This window comes from Vombatus ursinus, unplaced genomic scaffold, assembly GCF_900497805.2.
Source record: "Vombatus ursinus unplaced genomic scaffold, bare-nosed wombat genome assembly UNPS02009918.1, whole genome shotgun sequence".
NCBI lineage: Eukaryota > Metazoa > Chordata > Mammalia > Diprotodontia > Vombatidae > Vombatus > Vombatus ursinus.
Genome location: NW_020949696.1, coordinates 5,947,769 through 5,970,432, shown reverse-complemented (window position 1 = coordinate 5,970,432; position 22,664 = coordinate 5,947,769). Strand labels below are relative to the sequence as shown.

The 22,664-nt window shown below is 47.0% G+C and overlaps 1 protein-coding gene across 1 annotated transcript in view; it reads right to left on the bottom strand.

Annotated features, from left to right (window-relative positions):
- Positions 1-3,576: 3,576 nt before the first annotated feature.
- PCSK4 (proprotein convertase subtilisin/kexin type 4) overlaps positions 3,577-22,664 on the bottom strand; it is a 38,865-nt gene continuing 19,777 nt past the window's right edge. Inside the window, exons 7-15 of the mRNA XM_027853267.1 lie at positions 18,059-18,231; positions 11,023-11,235; positions 10,672-10,772; positions 10,111-10,214; positions 9,885-10,002; positions 8,692-8,871; positions 5,089-5,213; positions 4,782-4,901; positions 3,577-4,393 (exon numbers count right to left, since the gene is read on the bottom strand). Of these exons, the coding sequence (XP_027709068.1) occupies positions 3,849-4,393; positions 4,782-4,901; positions 5,089-5,213; positions 8,692-8,871; positions 9,885-10,002; positions 10,111-10,214; positions 10,672-10,772; positions 11,023-11,235; positions 18,059-18,231 (1,679 nt within the window). The 3' untranslated portion in view covers positions 3,577-3,848. The remainder of the gene's footprint in view (positions 4,394-4,781; positions 4,902-5,088; positions 5,214-8,691; positions 8,872-9,884; positions 10,003-10,110; positions 10,215-10,671; positions 10,773-11,022; positions 11,236-18,058; positions 18,232-22,664) is intronic.

The window sequence follows — 22,664 nt, the reverse complement described above, 5'->3', positions numbered from 1 at the left end:
AAGAGCTTGCTCAGATATCGAAGATGCCAAGGTCATCCACTGTATCCCAGGCCATCGCCAGTCATCTTGATTTTTGTCTTGCCACTTGACTTCCATGAATCTGAAAGAGAAAGTGAAGCTGATGACTTTGTGCAACTCTGCCTCACTTAAATCCAATTTATAGGTAAGTCAGGACATCACCCATGATATCATTGATTCTCTTCAAAAACAAAGGACAAACGACAACCGTGATCAACTGTGTTGACTTAGCTATTCTTAGCAATACAGTGATCCAAGACAATTTCGAAGGACTTAGGATAAAAAGTGCTATCCACATAGCAGAGAGAAAGAACTGATGGAGTCTGAATGCAGATTGAAACATACTTTTTTTAAAATTTCATTTTTCTTGCTTTTTTAAGGAGGGGTCTACATTTTCTTTTGCAATATAGTTAATATGGAAATGTTTTCCATGGCTTCACATGTGTAATCTATATCAAATTGCTTGCCTTCTCAAGGAGGGGGGAAGGGAGGGAGGGAGGGAGGGAGGGAGAATTTGGAATTCAAAATTTTTTAAAAAAGCGAATGTTAAAAAAATGTACATGTAATTGAGAAAACATCAGTGAAACTTCTCATAAATATATAGAATTAGGAATTCAAAAATTTTCATTCATGTTTCTTTAGTATTTGACAAAATAGGAGCAATCCTGTTCTGTGTATCCCTGAACACACTGCTTCAAGGCACACAGAGGCCATTAGGTGGTAGAGAGAGCACAGGACCTAGAGTCAGGAAAACCCAAGTTAAAATTTGACCTCACACACTAGCCATGTGACCTTAGGCAAATCACTTAACTTCTATCTCAGTTTCTTCAACTGTAAAATGGGGGTCATAACACTTATGTCCCAGGGTTGTTGGGAGGATCAAATGGGATAATATTTATGTGGTGGTGTTTTTATTTTTAGATTATATTTGTAAAGCACTTAGCATGGTGCCTGGCACATAGATACTTATTAAATGCTTATGTCTTTCGTTCTGTGGGCCCAGCCTTACCCACAGACTCTTTTCATTGGCAGCATTGTGGCCTCCACAACCTAGTAGCAAAGGCACAGGATGGAGTGAGGACACCTGGGTTCTCAGTCCTTGGCTTATCCCCTGGCTCTGCATATGACCTTTGGCAAATCACTTGCCCCACTCTGGAGTTTAGCTGTAAAATAGGGATAATTGTACCTACAGGAACTTGTCTCCCTCCCAGGTAGGATCAAATAAGAACCAATCATAGGATCATAAGATTTAGAATTGGAAAGGCACCTTAGAGATGGCAAAAGTGAGTCCTAAAGGGAAGTGATTTATCCAAGTTTATCCAAGATTTATCTAGTTAGTATGGAGAGGCAGGATGGCTCCAAATCTGGGGTTTAGGGTCCTGTCCAGATGGCACTAGGCTTATAACTGGGTACTTGTGCCTTGTACAGAGGAGACTTTTTTTTTGAGGCAGTTGGGGTAAATTACTTCCCTGAGTTCAGATTTAAACTTAGGTCCTCCTTACCCCAGGGCCAGTGCTCTATAGCAGACTCTTAATATCAATATATTATAAAATATGATAATATATGTAAAGAACTTTGTGAACGTTAACAGACTATACCAAATGGACTATAGCTATTATTTTTTGAACTGAAAGCGCTTGATAAGAAGATGGGAAGTTCATGTTGGAGAGATTTTGGAAAGACAGGTACACTAATGCTCAGGTGGAGTAGCCATGAATTGCTCAACCATTCTGGAAAGTGATTTAGAATTGTGGGAAGAAAGTGATTGAAACGTCTATACCCTCTGTTCCAGAGATTCCATTACTAGGCACACAGCACCTACATCCCTTCAGCACCTCCCTCTGGTTGCTGTCCAGTTTGTCAATGTCCTTCCTAAATATGGCATTCAGAACTGAACAGAATGAGAAAAATGACAGAAAGAACCATCTACACAGCAAAGGAGAGCAGCTTTTTTTCCATAGTAGCAAAAAACTGGAAGCAAAGTAGATGCCAGTAGATTAGGGAATGACCAAATAAGTTATGGTACACGAATGTATCTGAATATTATTGTGCTGTAATAAATGATAAATGATGCATATGGAGAAGCATGGAAGATTTAAATGAGCTGATGCAGAGTGAAGCAAGTAGAACCAGGAAAATAACATATCTAGTGACTACCACAATGTACATGAAAGGAACAACGAAACAAAACTGAGTCTCAAAGTCCTATCGGCCAAGCTTGCCCCAAAGGAGAGCTGTGAGAAGTCACCTCCTTTGCTTCTTTGTAAAAGTAGGGGATTGCAGGTGTAGACAGTGCATATGTCGTCCCACTGCATATGTTCCCGCCCTCCCTCCCCAATATGTGGGTTAATTTTGCTGAACTATTTTTTTCTCCTCTTTTTTGTTCTTTGTCATGAGGGATTGCTGGGCACCAGGGAGGGATATTGTGCCGGCCGCGCCGTGCACTCTCCTCCTATAAGGAGCAGGCTGCCAGAGTCATACCACTTACCAGTATTCGGAGCCTACCCGGATAAACACACAGAGACGAGCCGACCAGGAGGTGCCAACACCCGAGCTTTATTCAGAGGCCATCACAGCAAGGCCAAGCAGGAAGGCCAGAACAAGAGAGCAGGAGCAAAGAGAGAGCGAGCTTCGACCACTACCATTCCTTAAGTACCTACTTAGCCCCTCCTCCTCAGCCCGCCTACTAGTCATTGATTGTAGGATCAGATACCGGAAGGGGATGTCTGAGTTTAGCGCACCAAGGGAGAGGAAGTGACGCAGGAGGCTAGGACCGGATACAGGAAGGAGGCGTCTGGGATTAGTGCACAGACAAAGGGAGAGTACGTGACCTAGGAAGTCAGGCCCAGATACCGGGAGGAGGCCTCTGGGGTCAGTGCTACACAAAGGGAAAGTACGTGACCCAGGAAGTCAGGAAGGACACAGGAAGGAGGTGTCTGGGGTTGACGTTGCACTTAGGGAGGGGACTAAGCAAAGGAAACTCGTCCTCTGCCATCCCACTCCCACTTGGCACAGCCCCCTGCCTCAGGAGCACATGCTCCTGCTACTTCCTTGTATTCTGTTCCTTCCCCAGTTCACCACAACTCCACCTAGCACAGCCGCTGCCTCGGGAGCGTGAGCTCCGGTTACTTCCTAATACCCAGTTCCTACCCCATCTTGCCACAACTTCCACTTGGCAGTAGCCAACATCAGACAGTCCCTCACAGGATATGTTGAGGAAGCAGGTGATGTAAAAAAAACAAAAGATCTCCATAAGAATCAATTTTTTAAAAAAAGTGCTTTGTAACCCTGAAAGGACTCAGGATCTGAATAGCATTACCTCTCTGGTTCCAACACTGAAGTTCCAGAAGAACTTTTAAAAATGCCAGTGGCCAGGATGTCATAAGTCTGAGCTTTGCTGCTGGCTGCTGGCATATGCTTTTTTTCCCATTTGGGCCCTTGAAGCCTTCATCTGTAGACCCAGTGACAACCCCGCCCCCAACACACACAGTCACCCTCCCCCCTCAGTAGGAGGAAAGACAACAAGCTTTGTATTAATCTTTATTAGCAAATAGGAAGCCAGCCCTCAAACTGGGCCCCAGGTGCCCCAGTCCCTGTGAGTCCCCCTCCCTTCTACTCTGCAAGACCAGGGAAAGAGAACTCAAGCCAAGGGGTAGTTCCACCCTGGCTCCCAAATACCAGGGGAAGGGGAACTGGAGTCCAGGCAGAAGAAACTCATCAGGTTCATCAGCCCAGAAAATCCAGGTACTAGGGCATGGGGGATAGCACGTGGAGGACCCCCACCCCCACCCCCACCCAGACAATCTGTGCTCTGGCCGCAGCTGTGAGGTCTAGCCAGGGGAGGAGCTGTCACTGTCCAGATCTGAGGCTGAGTTGGAAGATGCAGCCATGCCAGGGCTAGCCGTCCGGGAGGGCAGGTAGGCTGGGCCGGGCCCAGGGCCAGCCCCGGCCTGGTGACGGCTGCCTAGGCTCATCCGCAGCAGATGACAACTGAAGTAGAGAGTGCAGAAGAAAAGGGGAATACCACAGGCCAGGGCCAGGATCACCAGGGTCTTCTTGTTCAGCTGCTCTGGCTGCGCCGGGGGTAAAGAGCTGGTGAGCTGGGACAGTGACAGACGTAGGGAGGAGGTGGTTGGGGGTGGGGAGCAGGAGTGAGTCCGCTTGTCCAGGGTGTGGTGGGGTGGGCAGGCTGTACAGGCATGGGCCGAATGGCCTTGACATGTATAGCAGGAAGGGTGGCAGCTGGCACAGATCCGGACCTTGGAGGCAGGACGCCCAGCTTCAGAGGTCCAGCCCCAGCGAGTCCAGTTGAAATATCGAGGAGGGCAATAGGAGAGGCAGAGATGGCCCAGGATGTAGTAGGGGCTGGTACACTCTATAGGGAAAGTGGAATGCAGAGAGACAATAGAACCAGACATACTAACAACGAGATGAATGAGCAGCCACCGGGATAGATTTGAGGGATCTAGTGATGTTTGCTACATTATTCAGGGAGGCTGGGTCACAGAATCACAGGATCACAGATTTATAGCTAGAAGGGACCCTAAAGGTCTGTTATTAAGTGCACCCACCCCTCCCTCCTCATTTTACAAGTGAAGAAACTGAGGCACAGAACAATTAAGTGATTTGCCCAAGGTCATGCAGCTAGTACCAGGTCTTCCTGACATGCCCTCTCCAATCCACTACACTGGGCCATAGCAGCCCCTGTTCCCAAAATCTCCCCCATGGTCTGAGGTGTCCAGGTACCAGGGCCTGTCACTTACCTTGGCACAGCCCCTTGGTGTCGAGTCGCAAGCATTCACCGATAACCTGCGTGTTCAGCTTCCGGGCCAACGTGTCCTCCTCAGTCCCATACAGAATCAGAGTATAGCTCTGAAGGGTACCTGGGCAGTGTGAGGTGGAGAATGGGGTGAGGGGAGGCAGAGAGGATAATGATTATAGTGGGGAGACTAGGGGTGGGAGTATCTTGGCTAAGAGCAGGAGGAAACCCAAGCCTCTAGGGCAGAACCTGGAGAGGTTCTAGAAAGCCGTCACCTCCCCTCCCACCTCCCCTCTCTCCCCAGGCCTCACCAAAGTTATAATAATTGCCTTTGTTCTCCAGTTCCAGGGTCCAGATGCCCTGTGGGTTCTCATCCCAGAAGTGAGTGGACATGAAGATCCAATTCTTATAACCCCGGCTGCTGGTGTCAAGGGGCCTGAAGGAAGGAGAATGAGCTGCTTTGGGGAGAGCAGAGGTAGAGAACACCAAGGTTGGAGGAGAACAGGGTGGCCAAATGGATAGAGCTTTGGCCTCAGAGTCAGGAAGGACTCTGGTTCAAATCTGGTCTCAGACGCTTGTTAGCTGTGTGACACTGGGCAAGTCACTTAACCTCGGCTTCAGTTTCCTCGTCTGTAAAATGGAGACAGTAACAGCGCCTACCTCCCAGGGTTGTTGTAAAGATGAAGCAACATTTATAAAACCCTTTGTAAACCTTAAAACACTATACAAATGCTATTATTACCAGGAAGAGGTCTGGGCAGTGTGGGGAGAAGGGAGGGGACCAGGGAAGTTCTAAACTGCAGTCAGGCCCTTATCTTGCCTGAACTATTTTAAGATAACTGGTGAAGAGCAGTTAGAACTGCTTCAAGAATCTCCCCATCTCCACAGGCTGCCTGAGGAATCTTCCTGATGTATGACTCTTACTTATCCTGTTTCTTGTTTCAAAAAACAAACAAAACCCCCAAAACTGTTAGTTCCGTACTGCTGCCAGTTCAAGCATAAATTCCTGATCCTAGCATTCAAGGCCCCTCCCCATCTGGCTCCAGCCTCCCTGGTCTCATCTGCTCCCCTTCCTGTACTCTACAGTCCCATCAAACTCAACTAGGCCCTCCCTTCTCCATTCTCTTCCCTATGTCTCCCGGTGAAGGGCTCCCTCCCCTCCATCCACATCTCCATCTGCTGAAGGACCTTCCTTCCTTCCAGGACCAAGTCAGGTGTGGTGTCTGTCAGGAAGCATCCCCTGCTTCCTTCAGGTGCCACAGCCACAGAATCACGGAATTGCAGAGTTGAAAAAGGCCGCCGTGGGGCTCAAATTCTGCCTCACCATGTGATTCTGGACAGCCTGTTTCCTTTCCATTCCATTCTCCACATCATTGCCAGAATAATTGTCCTGAAGCATAGCTCTGACCCAGTCGCTGCCTGCTGAAAATTCTCCAGTAATTTCCCTAGGATAAAGTACCAACCCCCGGGTTGGCACTTATAGCCCTTCTCGACGTGGCTCCAGCCAGTCTTTCCAGATTTATGTTGCATGCCTCCCTTTGACCCAATCCAGTCTATGTTCTAGCCGGACTTGCCTGCTCACCACTCCTTGTACATGATATTTCATCTCCTTTCTCCATGCCCTTGCTTCAAGCTGTCCCCTTGGGCCTGGAATGTGCTCCCCTCTCCTCTTAGAATGTCTAATGCCCTCAGAGCTCACCCCCAGGGCCACCACCTAGGGGAGATTCTTCCTGATCCTTTCTCCCACCCACACCCCCCATCAGCCCCAAGTACCTCTCCCCCACCTTGAAATTGCCTCATTTTTTACTTTGTATATGTTTATATTTAATGTGTATGGTATACGTTTACCTCCTCAAGGTTATGTGAGGATAAAATGAAATCATATTTGTAAAGCACTTTGCAAACCTTCATGTGCTATAGAAATGCTAGCTTGATTGGGATTGAAGATACTGTTATCTCCCTCAATAGAATGTAACTTCCTTACATTCCCTTTGTCTTTGTATTTCCAATGCCTAGTACCTAGTAGGCTTTTAACAAAGGCTTCCTGACTGGTTCCCCAGCTTTTGCTTAAAGAACGCACACAAAGGAGAGCAGAACTGAATGTGGGCCTCCAGATGTGGTCTGCTCAGGGCAACATGCTGTGGGTCAGACTCTCTATCACACCTCCTTATTCCTATTTGCTATGCCTCTCAATGCAGTTAAAGATCATATTCGCTCCCTCCAAATCACATTGTTGATTAACTCTGAGTTTGTGGTCCACTAAAACCCCCAGATCTTTTTTTCCCCTAGAAGAATTTCTGTCTAATCATACTTTCTCCCGTCTTATGCTTGTGAAATTGATTTTTTGAGCCCAAGGGTTTACATTTATCTCTTAGATTTCATGTTAAGATTCAGCTCAATGTTTTTGCCTGTCCTGTTGATTTGGGTTGTTGTTGGTTTGGTTTTTGGTTTTTTTTTTTTTTTGACTCCTGACCTTCCATTTCAGTGGATTAATGATCCCTTTCAGCTTTGCACCATTGGCAAATTTGATAAGAATGCCAGCTAAGCCTTATCCAAATCATATATGAGATTTTTTTTTTAAAAGAACATTAAACAGCCCTAAGCCACGCACAGTTCTGTGGGGCACACCTCTAATAATCTCTTTCCAAAATGGTGTACCTTCAGTAATGTAGTTACATAATAGCTGTTCATTCTACCAAGCCTAAATCTACCTGAATGTGGAGTCAGTCACTAATGTGACTGTCTAACCCACATCTCTCCACCTCATCCACAAGAATAGCATCAGCTTTGCTAAAATCTAGGTAAATGATATCTACAGCATCTCCTCTGATCTAGCAGTCTAATAAACACCAACAAAAAAGAGAAATGAGGGGCAGCTGGGTGGCTCAGTGGATAAAGCACTGGCCCTGGAGTCAGAAGAAGCTGAGTTCAAATCCAGCCTCAGACACATAACACTCACTAGCTGTGTGACTCTGGGCAAGCTACTTAACCCCAATTGCCTCACCAAAAAAAAAAAGAGAGAGAGACAGAGAGAGAGAAATGAGCTTAGTCTGATATACCCTGACCCTGAGGAAGCCATTGCTGGTTGTTGGAGATCACCACTTTCTTTTCCATATGTTCATTCATTTTACAATTTTTGGCCCAGACCTATGATGTCATTGGTTTGGGGATCTCCAGGTAAGGAAAAGCCCTCTACCAATGCAGATCAGCAGATGTTCTCCAATTTAGTCATAGAGGATTACCTAGGGTCCTGAGAGGTTAAGTGGCTTGGCAGGTTCACACAGCCACTGTGAATATGAATGGGTTTGGACCCCAACCTTCATGAGAAACACTCACCATGCTGCTCCTTGCCCCTGAATAATATGGTCTAAAATCCTGCCAGAAATAAGTCAAGCATGGTGGTCTATTGTTTGCATTCTGCATTCTCCTTCTCCTCTCCCTTTTTTCAAAAATCAGGACAGCATTTGCTTTTCTCTAATCCTTGGATACCTCTCCCATTCTCCATAATCTTTCACAGATCCCTAGCAGTGGCTACACAATCCAATCTGCCAGTTGGTTCAATTCCCTGCCAAGGTCGTAGTTGGCTTGGGCCAAGTGGGTTGAACTCATCAGTTATTTGTCCTTCCTCTCGCTTTCTGTACGTCTGTCTTTTATGAAGTTGATGAGTTGGTTGTCTTGTGTAGACACATTACTTTCCAGATCCTCTAACTTTTCAAAGCCAGGACCCCCCCCACCCCCATGCATTGATCTCCCTTAACTCAGTGTTGTATTTGACCTTGTCCTAACCCCATCCCCACCTTTAACCCCTGTTAGAGCATCAGCTCCTTGAGGGCAGGACCACTGTCCTATTTATTGTTGTATCCCCTGCACAATGATGATGAACAGGAATTGAATTAAACTGAGATTGAGCTGACCTGACTGCCACCAGGGTAGAGTGTGTGCCCATGGGGCTGGTGAGCGTTATCTCCAGGTCTCCTCGGCGACTGTAGGTGAGTGACAGCTGTACCTGGACATGCTCCAGGGAGCGGATGTGAACTTCTTCCCCTGGGCAGGCTGACACATTTTGGCTCACCTGCATCTTCGGCTCAATGGGACTGCCCAGGGATGGAGTTGGGGATGAGAAAGCAGGGGTCATATGGAGGAGCTGAGACCCTCTTCACCCTGGGGTGGGGCCAGAAGCAGGGGAGCATGCAGGAAAGTGACTGGGACCTTGGGCAGGCATTGAGAGACTCAGAGAATGTCAGTGTTAGGTGGGTCCTTAGAACACAGAATGTCAGGGCTGGGAAGGATCTTAGAACACAGAATGTCAGGGCTGCGAGAGGGATCTTAGAACACAAAGTGTCAGAGCCTAAAGGGCCTCTAGAACACAGAATGTGGAAACTAGGAGGGGCTTTAGAAGAGATAATGTTAGAGGTGGAAGGGGAGAATCTTCAGAAGCTATCTATTTCAGCCTTAGCACTACCAAGCTAACACAGAAGTCCGGGGTAGAACCTAGGTCTCCTGACTCCCAAACTCTTTCCACCATGTTTCTTACACTAGATTTGTGTTTTAACAGGATGAATAAGAAAGGCCTGGGGGCACTGGCCCTGGGAAGGAAGGAAGGAAGGAAGGAAGGAAGAAAGGAAGGAAGAAAGGAAGAAAGAAAGAGAAAGAAAGAAAGAAAGAAAGAAAGAAAGAAAGAAAGAAAGAAAGAAAGGCTTGGGGGAAGATGATGAAAAGCATAAGAAGGGAGCCAGACCAGGACAGCAAATTGGAGGAATAAAGTTATTTAGGGGTTAAGGAAGGGCCCAGGACCACAGGACAAGGGGAGAGATGGGAAGAAAGAGGCAAAGGCCACAGACTCCTACCATCCTTTACGAAGCTCAGCATGGCATAATGGAAAGAGTAGAGATGATGAGTCTGAAGACATGGGTTTGAGTCTCAAATCTGCTCTTTCCTTGCTGTGTATCCTTGAACAAATCCGGCCCTATTCTGAGCTTTAGTTTCTTCATCTATAGAATGAGGGTCTTGGACCCCTTCCAGCTCTAAACAGTCATTATATAAAGCACAGAGGCTAGGGGTGCATGTCAGGGAGGGAAGGTGGGAAAGCGGGGGAGGGGGGCCTCACATGGGAGTGCTGATGATCTTGATGGAACATTTCAGCTGGGGTCGGGTCATAGTCCACTTCTTGGCCAAATCCACCAGCAGCCCACCATCCAGCAACCCATAGCCGTAGTGGTGGCTTACTGTGGGGAGATAGGCGAAGGGCAATCTGTTTCTTGGCCCTGGACTCCAGGGCAGGCTCTCCAGGGTCCAGGGACTGGCTGAATCCCTCCCGTCCCCCCACCCCTCACCTCTACGACCCACTCCGTTGGTGGCCCAGTCCTCAGCCTGCAGTTGGGCTGGCTTGGAAGCCCTCACCACTAGATGTTGCATGTCCCGCCAGGTAAGGAAAGGGCTATGGATGAGAGGACAGGGTCAGGGGTGGGGGAAAGGAAAGGGAAAAACTGAGGTTCTGAAAGGAGACGGGTATAGGAGGAACAAGAGACAGGGCTAAACTAGAGGAAGAAACTCAAATAACATAGAATATCATAGGTGGGAGGGCCCTTAGAACACTGGATGTCAGAACTGGGAGGGACCTTAGGACAGAGATTTCAGAGCTGGGAGGGACCTTAGGACACATATATCAGAACTAGGAGGGATCTTAAAACATAGAATGTCAGGGCTGAAAAAATACAGAATGTCAGTGTAAAAGGGACTTTACAAATCATTTGGTCCAACTCTCCCACTTTACAGATGAGGAAACTGAGACCCAGGAAGGGGCAGTAACTTCACTAATGCCCCCTGTGAAGGAAAGGCCCTTTGGGGAAAGAGGTGGAAGTGATGAAGTACCCACCCAGCCAGGATTCACCTACTTGGCCTCCAGGGCAAGGGCGATCATGCCAGCAGCCAATGGGGCGGAGGCTGACGTTCCTGTGTGCTTATCTGTGCACTTGTGGTGCAGGTCTGTGGTCACCTGGGGAAAGGGGATTGGAAATGGAGGGTGGGGAGGAAAGCTGCGCCACCGACATCAGATGCCCAGGCCGGGGAGGTCTGGGGTGGGTGAGTCAGCAGGCAGGGGCAGCCACTAGGGGAGCAAGCCAGCTGCCATGGAGTGTGTGTGTGCGTGTGCGTGAGTGTATGTGTGTGCGTATACGTGTGCGTGTGTGTGTGTGTGTGTGTGTGTGTGTGTGTGTGTGTAGCGGCATGGGTGGCGCGACACTCACGATCTGCCGGTCATTGGTGAGGCCGCTGCTGAAGGTGGTGGTGAGGGTGGAGGCGCATGCCTCGCTGTACCAGGGGATGAAGCCGTGCTGGGTCGTGCTGCCCACGGACAGCGTGTAGATACTGTTGGTGTAGCCATCGCAGTTGCAGTTGTCGAAGTGAAGGCCACCATTGCCCGAGGCCCACACAAACAGGGTGCCCAGGTTGCTTCGACCCTGGAAAAGAGGTGATATACTGTGGAGTCAGTGGCATTAAGGGAAGTGGGGGAGGATTGGGACATGGGAGAAAACGCTTATGGGATTTCGATCTGGAAGGGACCCTAGAAGTCTAGCTCAACACCCTCCTCTTCCAAACTTCCCAATCTGGAAAATGACACCCAGAGAGAGGAAAAGATTGGCCCAAGGTCATACCACTAAGCACGGAACAGAAACCCAGGTTGTCAGAGTGCAAAGCCAGCGTTGGGCTCAATACCCTGGGCTGTCTGGGCCATCCTTCTCCCTGGAGGGTGAGGAGAGATGGCAGGATCTCCCCCTCTGCCTAAGGAGTAAAGCAGTCTGTAATTGCACAGAGCACAGTGGAATCAGGGGGGACAGACTGGGATCCCTCCCTGCTGAAGCTCCTCATTCATTCATTCAAAGAGGGGAGAAAACACGGAATGGTGGAAAAAATAACAAATTACTGAGAGGGTGAGGAACTGGGCCCAAATCCTGGCTTTGTAAATTGTATGATCAAGTCCCTTCTCCTCTGTGGGCCTCAGTTTCCTCATCTGTAAAAATGAAGTGTTCCTAGAAAACCACTGAAGGATTCTGCCAGCTCTAAATATGATCCTATGACCTCTGTGAATCTGGGGAAATCATGTCATCATTTTACTCCTCTGAACCTCAGTTTCCCCATCTGTAAAATAAGTAAACCAGGTAAACAAGGCACACAAGACTACAACAATGGAAATGGAAAAAGAACAACCCCAGAACAATCAAAAGGGGATGTGGCAAAATTATGAAGAGCAAGCCTGGCTGGAAAGAAGAGATATGAGAAGACACTCCCACCCCACCCCTCTGCAGAGGCGGGAGTGGTCGACGGCAACAGGCGTTGGGTGCTGCAGAAATTCTTTAGAGTTCTTCACTGAATCGATCCGTTATACTGATTTTTTTCCTCTTTTTTTTTGTATTTAAAAAATATTTATTATATTATAACAAAAGAACTATTTGTTACATGGGATGGCTCTTGGGAAGGAAGGGGGCTGGAATATTGGAGGAAATTATGGTGGTTTTAAAAAAAAAAACCACATCAATTAAACTTATTTTTAAAGGCCCCATTTCCACTGTTGTAGTCTTGTGTGCCTTGTTTACCTGGTTCTGCTTACTTCATTCTGCATCAATTTGTGTAGCTCTCCCCATGCTTCTCTACACTCACCATATTTGTCATTTCTTACAATATAGTAGTATTTCATTACAATCCTGTACCACAATTTGTTTAGGCACTCCTCAGTCAATGGGCTATTTTGTTTCCAATTCTTTGCTATCACAAAAAGTGTTGCTATAAATAATTAGGTGTATATGGGGACTTTCTTTTTACCAGTAGCCTCTTTGGGGTATTATCCCAGCAATGGAATTTCTAGGTTAAAGGGTATGGACACTTTAGCCTCTTTGTTTGCATAATTTCAAAATGATAGTAGTGATTCACAACTCCACTAACAATGCACCAGTATACCTGCCTCCCCACAACCCCTCCACCATCGACTACTCCCATCTTGCACCTAGATCGGGGATCATGGACCCCTTTGGCAGGGGGTATGGTGAAGCCCATGGACCTCTTCTCAGAATAATGTTTTCAAAGGCATAAAATAAAACACAAAGGATTACCAAAAACAACAACAATAACAACAACAATTGTATTGAAAATAGTTACTAACAAAAAATTTTTCTAAAGTTCATGTCCCCTTGGTTAAGAACTCCTGGCATATTTGATCTCCAAGGTCTCTTTCAGCTCTAACATTCTGTGATAATTCTGAGTTTTATCTACTTAGCCAAACTCCTTGGCCATGGGACGGCCAAACTGGTCCAGAGGAGAATGGTGAGCACAGCCACAGAAAACCTAGGTAAAACTGTCACCGTTGTCTTTACTGACAACGGACAAAAGAATGATGACAATAACATTTCTGTGGGGTTCAAGGTTTACAAAGCTTAGAAAGCCTTCCTCACAACTCTGGGTGGCCAGGAGGCATTTATTAGCCGCATGACCTTGAACGAGTCCCTTGAAAGAACTGAACCTCAATTTCCACAAGACGGAGTTGGTTGTTGTTCAGTTGTGTGTGACTCTTTATGACCCGATTTGAGGTTTTCTTGGCAGAGATACTGGAGTGATTTGCCATTTTCTTCTCTAGCCCATTTTACAGATGAGTAAACTAAGGCACCTTGGGACATCAAGGGACTTGACCAGAGTCACACAGCTAATAAGTGTTAGAGGCAGGATTTGGACTCAGGTCTTCCTGACTCTAGGCCCATCACTCTATCTACTGTGTCACCTAGATGCCCACAAGAAAGAATATTATACTACTATAGTATTAGAAACACAGGATTTGGATTCCAGTCTTAACACTGCCCTTACTACCTGTGTGAAATCATAAGCATCATTGTGCCATTTTACAAGAGAGGAAATGGGCTCACAGAGATTGGAGGAAGCAAGGTGATACAGTGGGTAGAGCTTTGGACCTGGAATCAGGAAGATGAGTTTAACTTCCACCTCAGAAGCTTAGTAGCTGTGTGACTCTAGACAAGTCACTTAACCTCTGCCTGCCTCATTTTTCTTACCTGTAAAATGGGGATAGAAGAGGACCTACCTCCCATGGGGGTGTTAAGAGGCTAGTATTACAAAGTGTTTTGCAAACCTTAAATTGCTATATAAATGCTGACTATTATTATATTAAGTGACTCCCTTAGTAGCCCCAGCCTCACATTTGCCTCTGTAACAAACCCTGACTCAAGGACTTGGGAACAGAATCTTCTATCAGGAGAAAAGGGAGCTCTAGGGCAAGGCCAGCCTCTTGGGGAGGAGAAGACTATGCATATGGCCCCAGAGCCAGAAGAACAAGGGAGTAAGGAACAACACGAGGGAACAAAAAGTCTGCTGGGTGTTATATGAATGTACTGGAATCCTATTGTGCTAGACTACAGAAAAACCTGGAAAGACTTGTATGGACTGATACTGAGTGAAGTGAGCAGAACCAGGAGAAGGTTGTACACAGGAACAGCCACGTTGTACGATGACTAATATTGACAGACTTAGCTCTTCTCAGCAATGCAAGGATCTAAGACATCTCCAAAGGCCTCATGATGGAAAATGCTATCCATATCCAGAGAAGGAACTTTGGAGTTTGAATGCAGATCAAAGCATACTATTTACTCTTTTTTTTTTTTCTTCTTCTATGTTTTGTTTCCTCTTTCTGGTGGTTCCTCCTATTGGTTCTAATTCTTCCTTACAACATGACTAATGTGAAAATATGTTTAATAGGAATGTACATGTAGAGCCTATATCAGATTGCACACTGTCTTGGGGAGGGAGGGGAAGAAAAATTTAAAACTCAAAAGCATATGGAAGTGATTGTTGAAAACTAAAAATAATAAAAGTCTGCTGAGAACTTGTCCATCCCCTGCTATTACCATGAGCTATGAGGAAGACAGGCTTATGGGAAGGGCCTGCTTCTCAAACAACTCCAAGTTCACTTTTCATCTGACAGGTATCCAAATGACCATACTGTGTTATGGTCTGGAGCAGGGGTGTTCTGTGAAGTTTGGATTCAGGTCGCACTTGAGGACCTAGAGGGCCACATGTGGCCTCGAGGCCACAGGTTCCCTACCCCTGGTCTGGAGGATTAAATTGGGGGAGAAGCTGGACCGTTCTGAAGGAGATGAATCATAATGACTGCCTTTGTGTCCACACTGTGCTTTCTGCATTTTCCATGGCGTGAAATGAAGGCTGGCAGTAACCATATGCATTGTTCCCTTGAGTACTTGTATAGGACTTTGGATTCCTTTTACCTTCATTTACAGAGGCCTAGACCTAAGTTACATTCTGAGATTTCCCAAAAGGAACTCTGGGTGGGAACAAAACAAGCCAAAGAGCAATGATTTGGAGAAGTCCCCAAGACTGGACATGGTGCATATAAGCTCAGAGCCTGGGCCACAAGCTACATTTTGAAGGCCCATCCAAGATAATCTGGTCTCTATGGACAGCAGAGGTTGCTGGACTCCATAGCAAACCAAGTGCTATTTACTTGGGGGGGTTGGGTAGGGGTGAAGGGGTGGTAAAGCTCGGTATTTTCTTTTTATATTTTTGTTGTTATTTTATTTTTGATTTTCCCCTATATTTTGTGGTGGTAGGCTTTGGGGTGCATGCATATTGGCACCAAGGCAGCTCCTAAAAGAATTGTGAACAACCATATGTGGGGGTGAAAGTTTCCAGGCCTCCTCTACTGTGGAGGGTCAGCATCCTCATTTGCAGTTAATTGGGGGAGATTAATTAATTATTAGTTACCTATTATTTATTAATTCATCTATTAATTTGGGAAGATTTAAAAACTGAGTATCACTAATACTGCTGAGGACTCCTTACCAGGGAGAGCAAGGTCCTGAGAAAAGCAGTCAGGAAAGAGGGCTATACTGAGTGATGTCCCCAGTACCATGGAACCCCCTCCCCCAAGTCCCCAGGGAGCTGTCCTCAGTCCATCCTGATCCCCTGAGTTACTGGTCCTCTCCTCTCCTTGATAGAACCCTATTTTTGCTTCATATTTCCTTCCTTGTGTAGACACTGTACCCCCTCAGTGCTATCCCCAGGAGAATGTAAGCTCCTTGAGGGCAGGGATTGTTTCATTCTTGTCTTTGTGTCCCCAATGTCCAGCACAGAATCTGGCACATTGATGTTCAGTCATGTCCATCTTTGTGACCCCGTGAACCACAGCACATCCATAGGGTTTTCTTTCTTTCTTTCTTCCTTCCTTCCTTTCTTTCTCTTTCTTTCTTTCCTTCCTTCCTTCTTTCTTTTTCTCTCTTTCTTTGTTTCTTTCTTTCTTTCCTTCCTTCCTTTCTTTTTCTTTTCTTTCTTTTCTTTCTTTTCTTTTTCTTTTCTTTCTCTTCCTTCCTTCCTTTCTTTCTTTATTTCTTTCTTTCTTTTTTCTTTCTTTCCTTCCTTCCTTCTTTCTTTCTTCCTTTCTTTTTAATTATATTATTTTATTTTTTCCCCAATTGCATGTAAAAATAATTTTTAACATTTATTTTTCAAAACTTTGAGTTTCAAATTCTCTCCCTCTCTCCCCTACCCCTTCCCTGAGAGGATAAACAATTTGATACAGGTTATACTCGTGCAATCAAGAGTCCATAGGGTTTTCCTGGCAAAAACACTCGAGTGGTTTGCCATTTTCTGCTCCAGTGGATTAAGGCAAACAGAAGTTAAGTGACTTGCCCAGGGTCACACGGCTAGTAAGCGTCTGAGGCTATTTTGAACTCAGGCCTTCCCGACTCCAGGCCCATGTCCAGTGTGCTATCCACTGAGCCATCAAGATGCCTTTTATTAAGGTGCTTATTAAATACTTGTTGAATTGACTTGCCTGAGGTCCCATAGCTAGCAAGCTGGTGGGGCCAGGGTTCAAACTCAGCGCCGCAGGATCCCAGTCCAGGTTATATCTGCCTGCCATATCAGCACTTGCACTACTTCCCTCACAACGAGTGTGATGAGGACCAGATGCAACCGGGGCCGAGAAGGCCACTTGTCGCCATTAGTGATACGGAGCTCCCCACACTGGAGCTGGAAGGGACCTGAGTGGCGGTCTCATCCAAGCCTGCTCCCCTCACTCTTTAGAGATGACGGAACTGAGGGGGGCTGAAATCACGTGCCCAATGCCACCCAAATAGTAAGGGGCAGAGCTAGGATTTGAATTCAGGCCTCTGACTCCAAATCCAGCCCTTTTCCACGCTGCTCCTAAACTGTAAAGAGTTCTTAAAAATGTGAAAGATGTTAGGATACATCCCTTATTTTGCGAGTGCTTTATGGTTTACAAAGTTCTTTTACTTCCACAGTCCTATGAAGTAGGAAGTGTATTATTATCCCCATTTTGCAGATGAAGAAACTTGAGGCTCAGAGGGAGGACTTGTTCAATGTCCCATGACTTACAAATATCTGAGACAGGACTCACCCCCCACCCCCACCCCAGGACCAGCTCTCTTCCCATTACCCTGCCCTGCATCTCTGAGGAAAAGGAAAATGAGGGAGATTGAGTGATCTTTGGGGCCGGAACTCAAAGGCAAATCTCCTGACTCTGAATCTGGCGTTCTTCCTGCTTTGGTCCTGCCGTCTGTCAATGGCTGGGTACCATAATCTCAAGGTCTGACTGCTAGGCTGTAAGGTCCAGGGCAAGAATGGCAGCTTAGTAGGCAAGACGGCTGGGCAGAGTATCTGCCATAGCATAGCTGTGTAGTCCTGAACAAGTCACTGTCTCTGAGCCTTGATTCCCTTACTCTTAGAATGGGGGCATTCCCCACAAGATTATTGGAAGGAAAGCATTTTGCACACCTTGAAGAGTGATAGAAATGAGAGCTTTAGAAAGATTCACCATCATCTATGAGAACACCCCTTCCCTTACTCCTTTGCAGAAATTGGGGGCAGGGCAACCCACAGGTATGGAACATTGCATATATTGTCAGATTTTTTTTTACAAGCTTTTCTAAATTTTTGTTTTCTTCTCCCTCTTTTTCTTATAAAGGATGGCTCTTTGGATGGGAGGAGGGAGACAGATACAGGGGGACATTTAGGAGATGTAAAAACAAAAGATACCAACAAAAATCTAGTTAATTTTTTAAAAACCAACATCATCATCATCTCCCCCTACTGGTGCCTTGTAGCCAGGGTTTTAAGTAAATGTTTGTGGAATTGAATCTGACCTTTCCTCTGAGTCTGAGTTTAGCTGCAGATTAGGTCAGGCTCTGAATGGAGGGAGAGGTGGTGGGAAAAGTATCCCTAGGAGCCACACCCATAGCCGGTACTCACGGTGTTGACTCCCAGGGAGAAGGCCTCTTGAGTCAGCACCCCAGGGCCGTCCACCGTGCGCCCGTCGTCCTCGGGACCCCAGCTGGCGCTATAGATGTGGATATGCTGGGGCTGAAGGCTCAGGGACTGGGCTTCTACGATGTCAGTGACGGAGCCATCCAGCATTCTCACCCCTGGGGAGGAGGGGAGAGAAGTAGGGGTGGTGGGGACTGGGGCTTCCCACCCGCTTCACAAGGCTCTCTCCAGCCCCAGCCCCGGCCCGGATTTGTATTCAAGACTCAGCTGCCCGGAGGACTCCATAACCCTGCCAACAGCCTAGACTCCTGGAGTGGGAAGGGCATCTAGAACATGGAACATCAGAACCAGAAAGAACATCCTGTGACTTAGATTGAAATTTCTCAACAGTTTTTGCCGCCGACACAGTTAACATTCTCTGCTGAGAAGAATCTGGGCACATCCGGGAAGAGTTGGGAAACTGGAATGCACATGGGTTTTTCTTAGTGTAAATCCTGTACAATTTGGGGTATATCGAGCTAAAACTCAGGTGTTTCCTGGTGCACCCTTTGAGAACCACTGACCTAGAACATCAGAGCCGGGAGGGGCCTCAGAATCAGCAACACAGACTATCTGAGCTAGAACTGCCTTTAGATCACCCGGACTGGGAGGGGCCTCAGAGCCTAGAACATCAGAGCTGGGAGTCAAGTCCCCTTCCTCCCTTTATAAATAAGGAATAGGAGGCCCAGAGGTTAAGTGCCTTGCCAAAAGTCACCCAAGAAGTAGAAGGACTAGACTGGAACCTATCTCTTTGAGACTCCAAAGCTAATGCTCTTTCTACGGTACTGTTGTGAAGGTCCCTAGGGTATCCACTGAAGATTGATAGAGCTGGAAATTCCCTTAGAACATAGAACACAGAATATAGAACATCAGAATTGGAAAAGACTTTAGCACATGGGAAATTAAAATCAGAAAGAGCTTTACTTATTTAGCTCTAGATCATCTAGCTCAAGCCCTTGCAGATGGGGAAACTGAGGCCCAGGTCAGTGAAGGGATTTGCTTTAAATCACTCCAGGAGTTGGTAACAGAGCTGGAATTGGAGGCCAAATCTACTGACTCCTAGAGTCTAGGCTCTTTCCATAACATCAACTTTATCCCTGTCTCCACTAAGGATAATGGTAACACTGAGAAGCCCATAGTCTAGTTAGGGAGATAAGAGCACAGGAGGCAAGAATTCAAGAAATGAACTAGATGGCCCATCCTGGAGAAGGTTTGAAGGCAAGATCAGCATGGGCTGGACTGGTCAAGGCAGGTTTCCTGGAGGAGGTGAGTTAGGAGCTGAGCTTTAAAGGACAAGGAGAATTTGAAAAGTTAGGGGCATGGGGCGGTATTCCCAGTGCTGGAGAACCATATGAATGGAGTCCCAGGAGGTAGGAATGAATCTAGCATATGAGTTTGGGAGATTGGGAAGATGGTGGTGCCAACAACAGATGGAAAAATGTCTAATGTATTGAGTTTAAGAGGGAGCATGTTCAGAAGAAGGGGGCTAAGATGGAAAAGAGATCATGTATTATATCGTGTCATCCAAGAATCGTTTGAAGAAGCCAAGCACATTTATATTTAGGGGAGAGAAGGTTTAGGGAAATGCCCTTCTGGGAGGTCTTCGAGAAGAAGCTGGATGACCACTTGTTGGGTGTGTCATAGTCAGTAGTCAATAAATGTTTATTGAGTACCTACTATGAGCAAGGTGCTATGCTAAGCACTGGAGATACAAATACAAAATAAGAAAAACAGTCCCTGCCATCGTGGAGCTTACAATCTAATGGGGGAGGGAAGACAACACACAAAAAGAAGTTGAAAGGCAGAGATGGGAAGGGTGAGGGGAGGGACCCAACATGGGGGCATGTGGACTAGACAGTCTACCACGGGAGGAATGGGAGGAATGAGGGAGATGCCTGAGCTGAGTTCCCTCCTTAAATGGAGGTTTGGCGTTCATGGCGCCACCTTCCAATCAGAGGGGCAGGGGATGATGATGAGGATGAGGTTATCCCAATAATGAGCTTCCTGGAGGGTGGGGGAGAAGACAAGTCCTAAAGCACAGCAGCCAGTGATAAGGGAGGATTCCTTTTGTGTGGGAGTTAGACTAGGTGGTTACTGAGACCCCTTCCAAGTCTCTAATTCTATGTTTCTTGAGACTGTCTATCCTGAAGTATCTGAAGGGCTGTCATAGGCAAGAGGGATCAGTCAGTCAGTCAACAAATATTTATTAAGCACCTATTATGTACCAAGCACTGTGTTAAGTGCTGGGGACAGAGAGAAAGGCAAAATATAGTCCCTACCCTCAAGAGGAGTACATTTTAATGGGACAGACACGTGCAAACAATTGAGCACAAACAAGAGATATTCAGGATAAATTGGACATAATCAAGAGAGGGAAGGCACTAGAATGGAGGGGGAAATGGGAAAGGTTTCCTGTAAAAAGTGGGAGTTTGGCTGGGACTAGAAGGAAGGAGGGAGAGCATTCCAGGCATGGAGGACAAACCAGAGCTGAGAGGTGGAGCATCACAGAATCACAGAGCACATGGAATGGAGTAAGGTGTAGGGTATGTGTGTGTGTGGTGGGGCAGGGGAGGGCAGGTTATGAAGGGCTTTGAAAGCCAAAAAGAGGATTTTATATTTGATCTTGGAGGTGGTGGGGAACCATTGGAGTTTATTGAGTAGGGGGACATCACAGTTGGACCAAATGGAGGATGGATGGGAGTAGTGAGAGATTTGAGGCAGGTAAACCCACCAGTAGGCTCTTGCACTAATCCAGATGTGAGGTGATGACAGTCTGCACCAGAGGGGCGGCAGCATCAGAGGAGAGAAGGGGGGTGTATTCAAGAGATGTTCCAAAGGTGAAATCAGCCCATCTTGGCAACAGCTTGACTATGGGGGGTGAGAGAGAGTGGGGAGTCCAGGTGGACTTCTAGGTAATAAGCCTGAGGGACTGTGAGGATGGTGGTGCACTAGATAATAACAGAGGAGTCAGGAAAAGGATCAGACCTGTTCTCCTTCCCTAAAGGGCAGAACTAGGAATCAGCAACCGAAGTCCTAAGGAAAAAGATTTCAGCTCCATTGAAGGAAAAAGGAATGAGCCGATTCAGTAGGTAGGGAATTCCTCATCACAGGGGTCATTAACCAGGGATTCTGGTTAATGGTGGGCATTTGTGTTAGGACAAGATGACCTCAAGTTCCTTCCAGCTCTGAAATCCGGAGAGGGAAGGGGGAAACGATGGGGTCTCCAAATATCTGAAAGGTGGTCATGTGGGAAAAACAAAGAAGACTTGTTCTGGGGGGGCCCCAGGAGCATAACTAGGAGCAAGATGGGAAGGTATGAGGAGGAAGGTCTCTAAGGGCCACAGAAAAACCAGCAATGTTCAAGGAACAGGTCGTTAGGTCAAGAATGCTGGGGATGGGAGGGACTGCTGCTTTAAAGAGGGGTGGGGCTGGATGCCTTCTGAGAGGCCCTTCAAAACTTCCATGATTATTGATAAGTAATTTCCCCTTCCCTAGGTCTCAGTTACCTCTAGGGCCCTCTGGCTCTGACACTTTCTGTTCTAAGGCCCCCTCCCAGCTCTGACAGGCTGTGTTCTAAGGCCCCTCCCAGCTCTGACAGGCTGTGTTCTAAGGACCTTCCCAATTCTGACAATCTATGTCCTAAGGCCCCTCCAATCTCTGACATTTTCTGTTCTAAGGCCCCTCACAGCTCTGACAATCTGTGTTCTAAGGTCCCTCCAATCTCTGACATTTTCTGTTCTAAGGCCCCAGCCGAGCTCTGACATTCTCTGTTCTAAGGCCCCAGCCCAGCTCTTACATTCTGTGTTCTAAGGCCACAGCCCAGCTCTGACATTCTCTGTTCTAAGGCCCCTCCCAGCTCTGACATTCTCTGTTCGAAGGCCCCAGTCCAGCTCTGACATTCTGTGTTCTAAGGCCCCAGCCCAGCTCTGACATTCTGTGTTCTAAGGGCCCTCCCAGCTCTGACAATCTGTGTTCTAAGGCCCCTCCAATCTCTGACATTCTCTGTTCTGAGCAGTTCTGACAATCTGTGTTCTAAGGCCCCAGCCCAGCTCTGACATTCTGTGTTCTAAGGGCCCTCCCAGCTCTGACAATCTGTGTTCTAAGGCCCCTCCAATCTCTGACATTCTCTGTTCTGAGGCCCCTCACAGTTCTGACAATCTGTGTTCTAAGGCCCCTCCAATCTCTGACATTCTGTGTTCTAAGGCCCCAGCCCAGCTCTGACATTCTCTGTTCTAAGGCACCAGTCCAGCTCTGACATTCTGTGTTCTAAGGCCCCAGCCCAGCTCTGACATTCTGTGTTCTAAGGCCCCAGCCCAGCTCTGACATTCTGTGTTCTAAGGGCCCTCCCAGCTCTGACAATCTGTGTTCTAAGGCCCCTCCAATCTCTGACATTCTCTGTTCTGAGGCCCCTCACAGTTCTGACAATCTGTGTTCTAAGGCCCCTCCCAGCTCTGACAGTCTGTGTCCTAAGGACCTTCCCAATTCTGACAATCTATGTTTTAAGTCCCCTCCAATCTCTGACATTCTGTGTTCTAAGGCCCCAGCCCAGCTC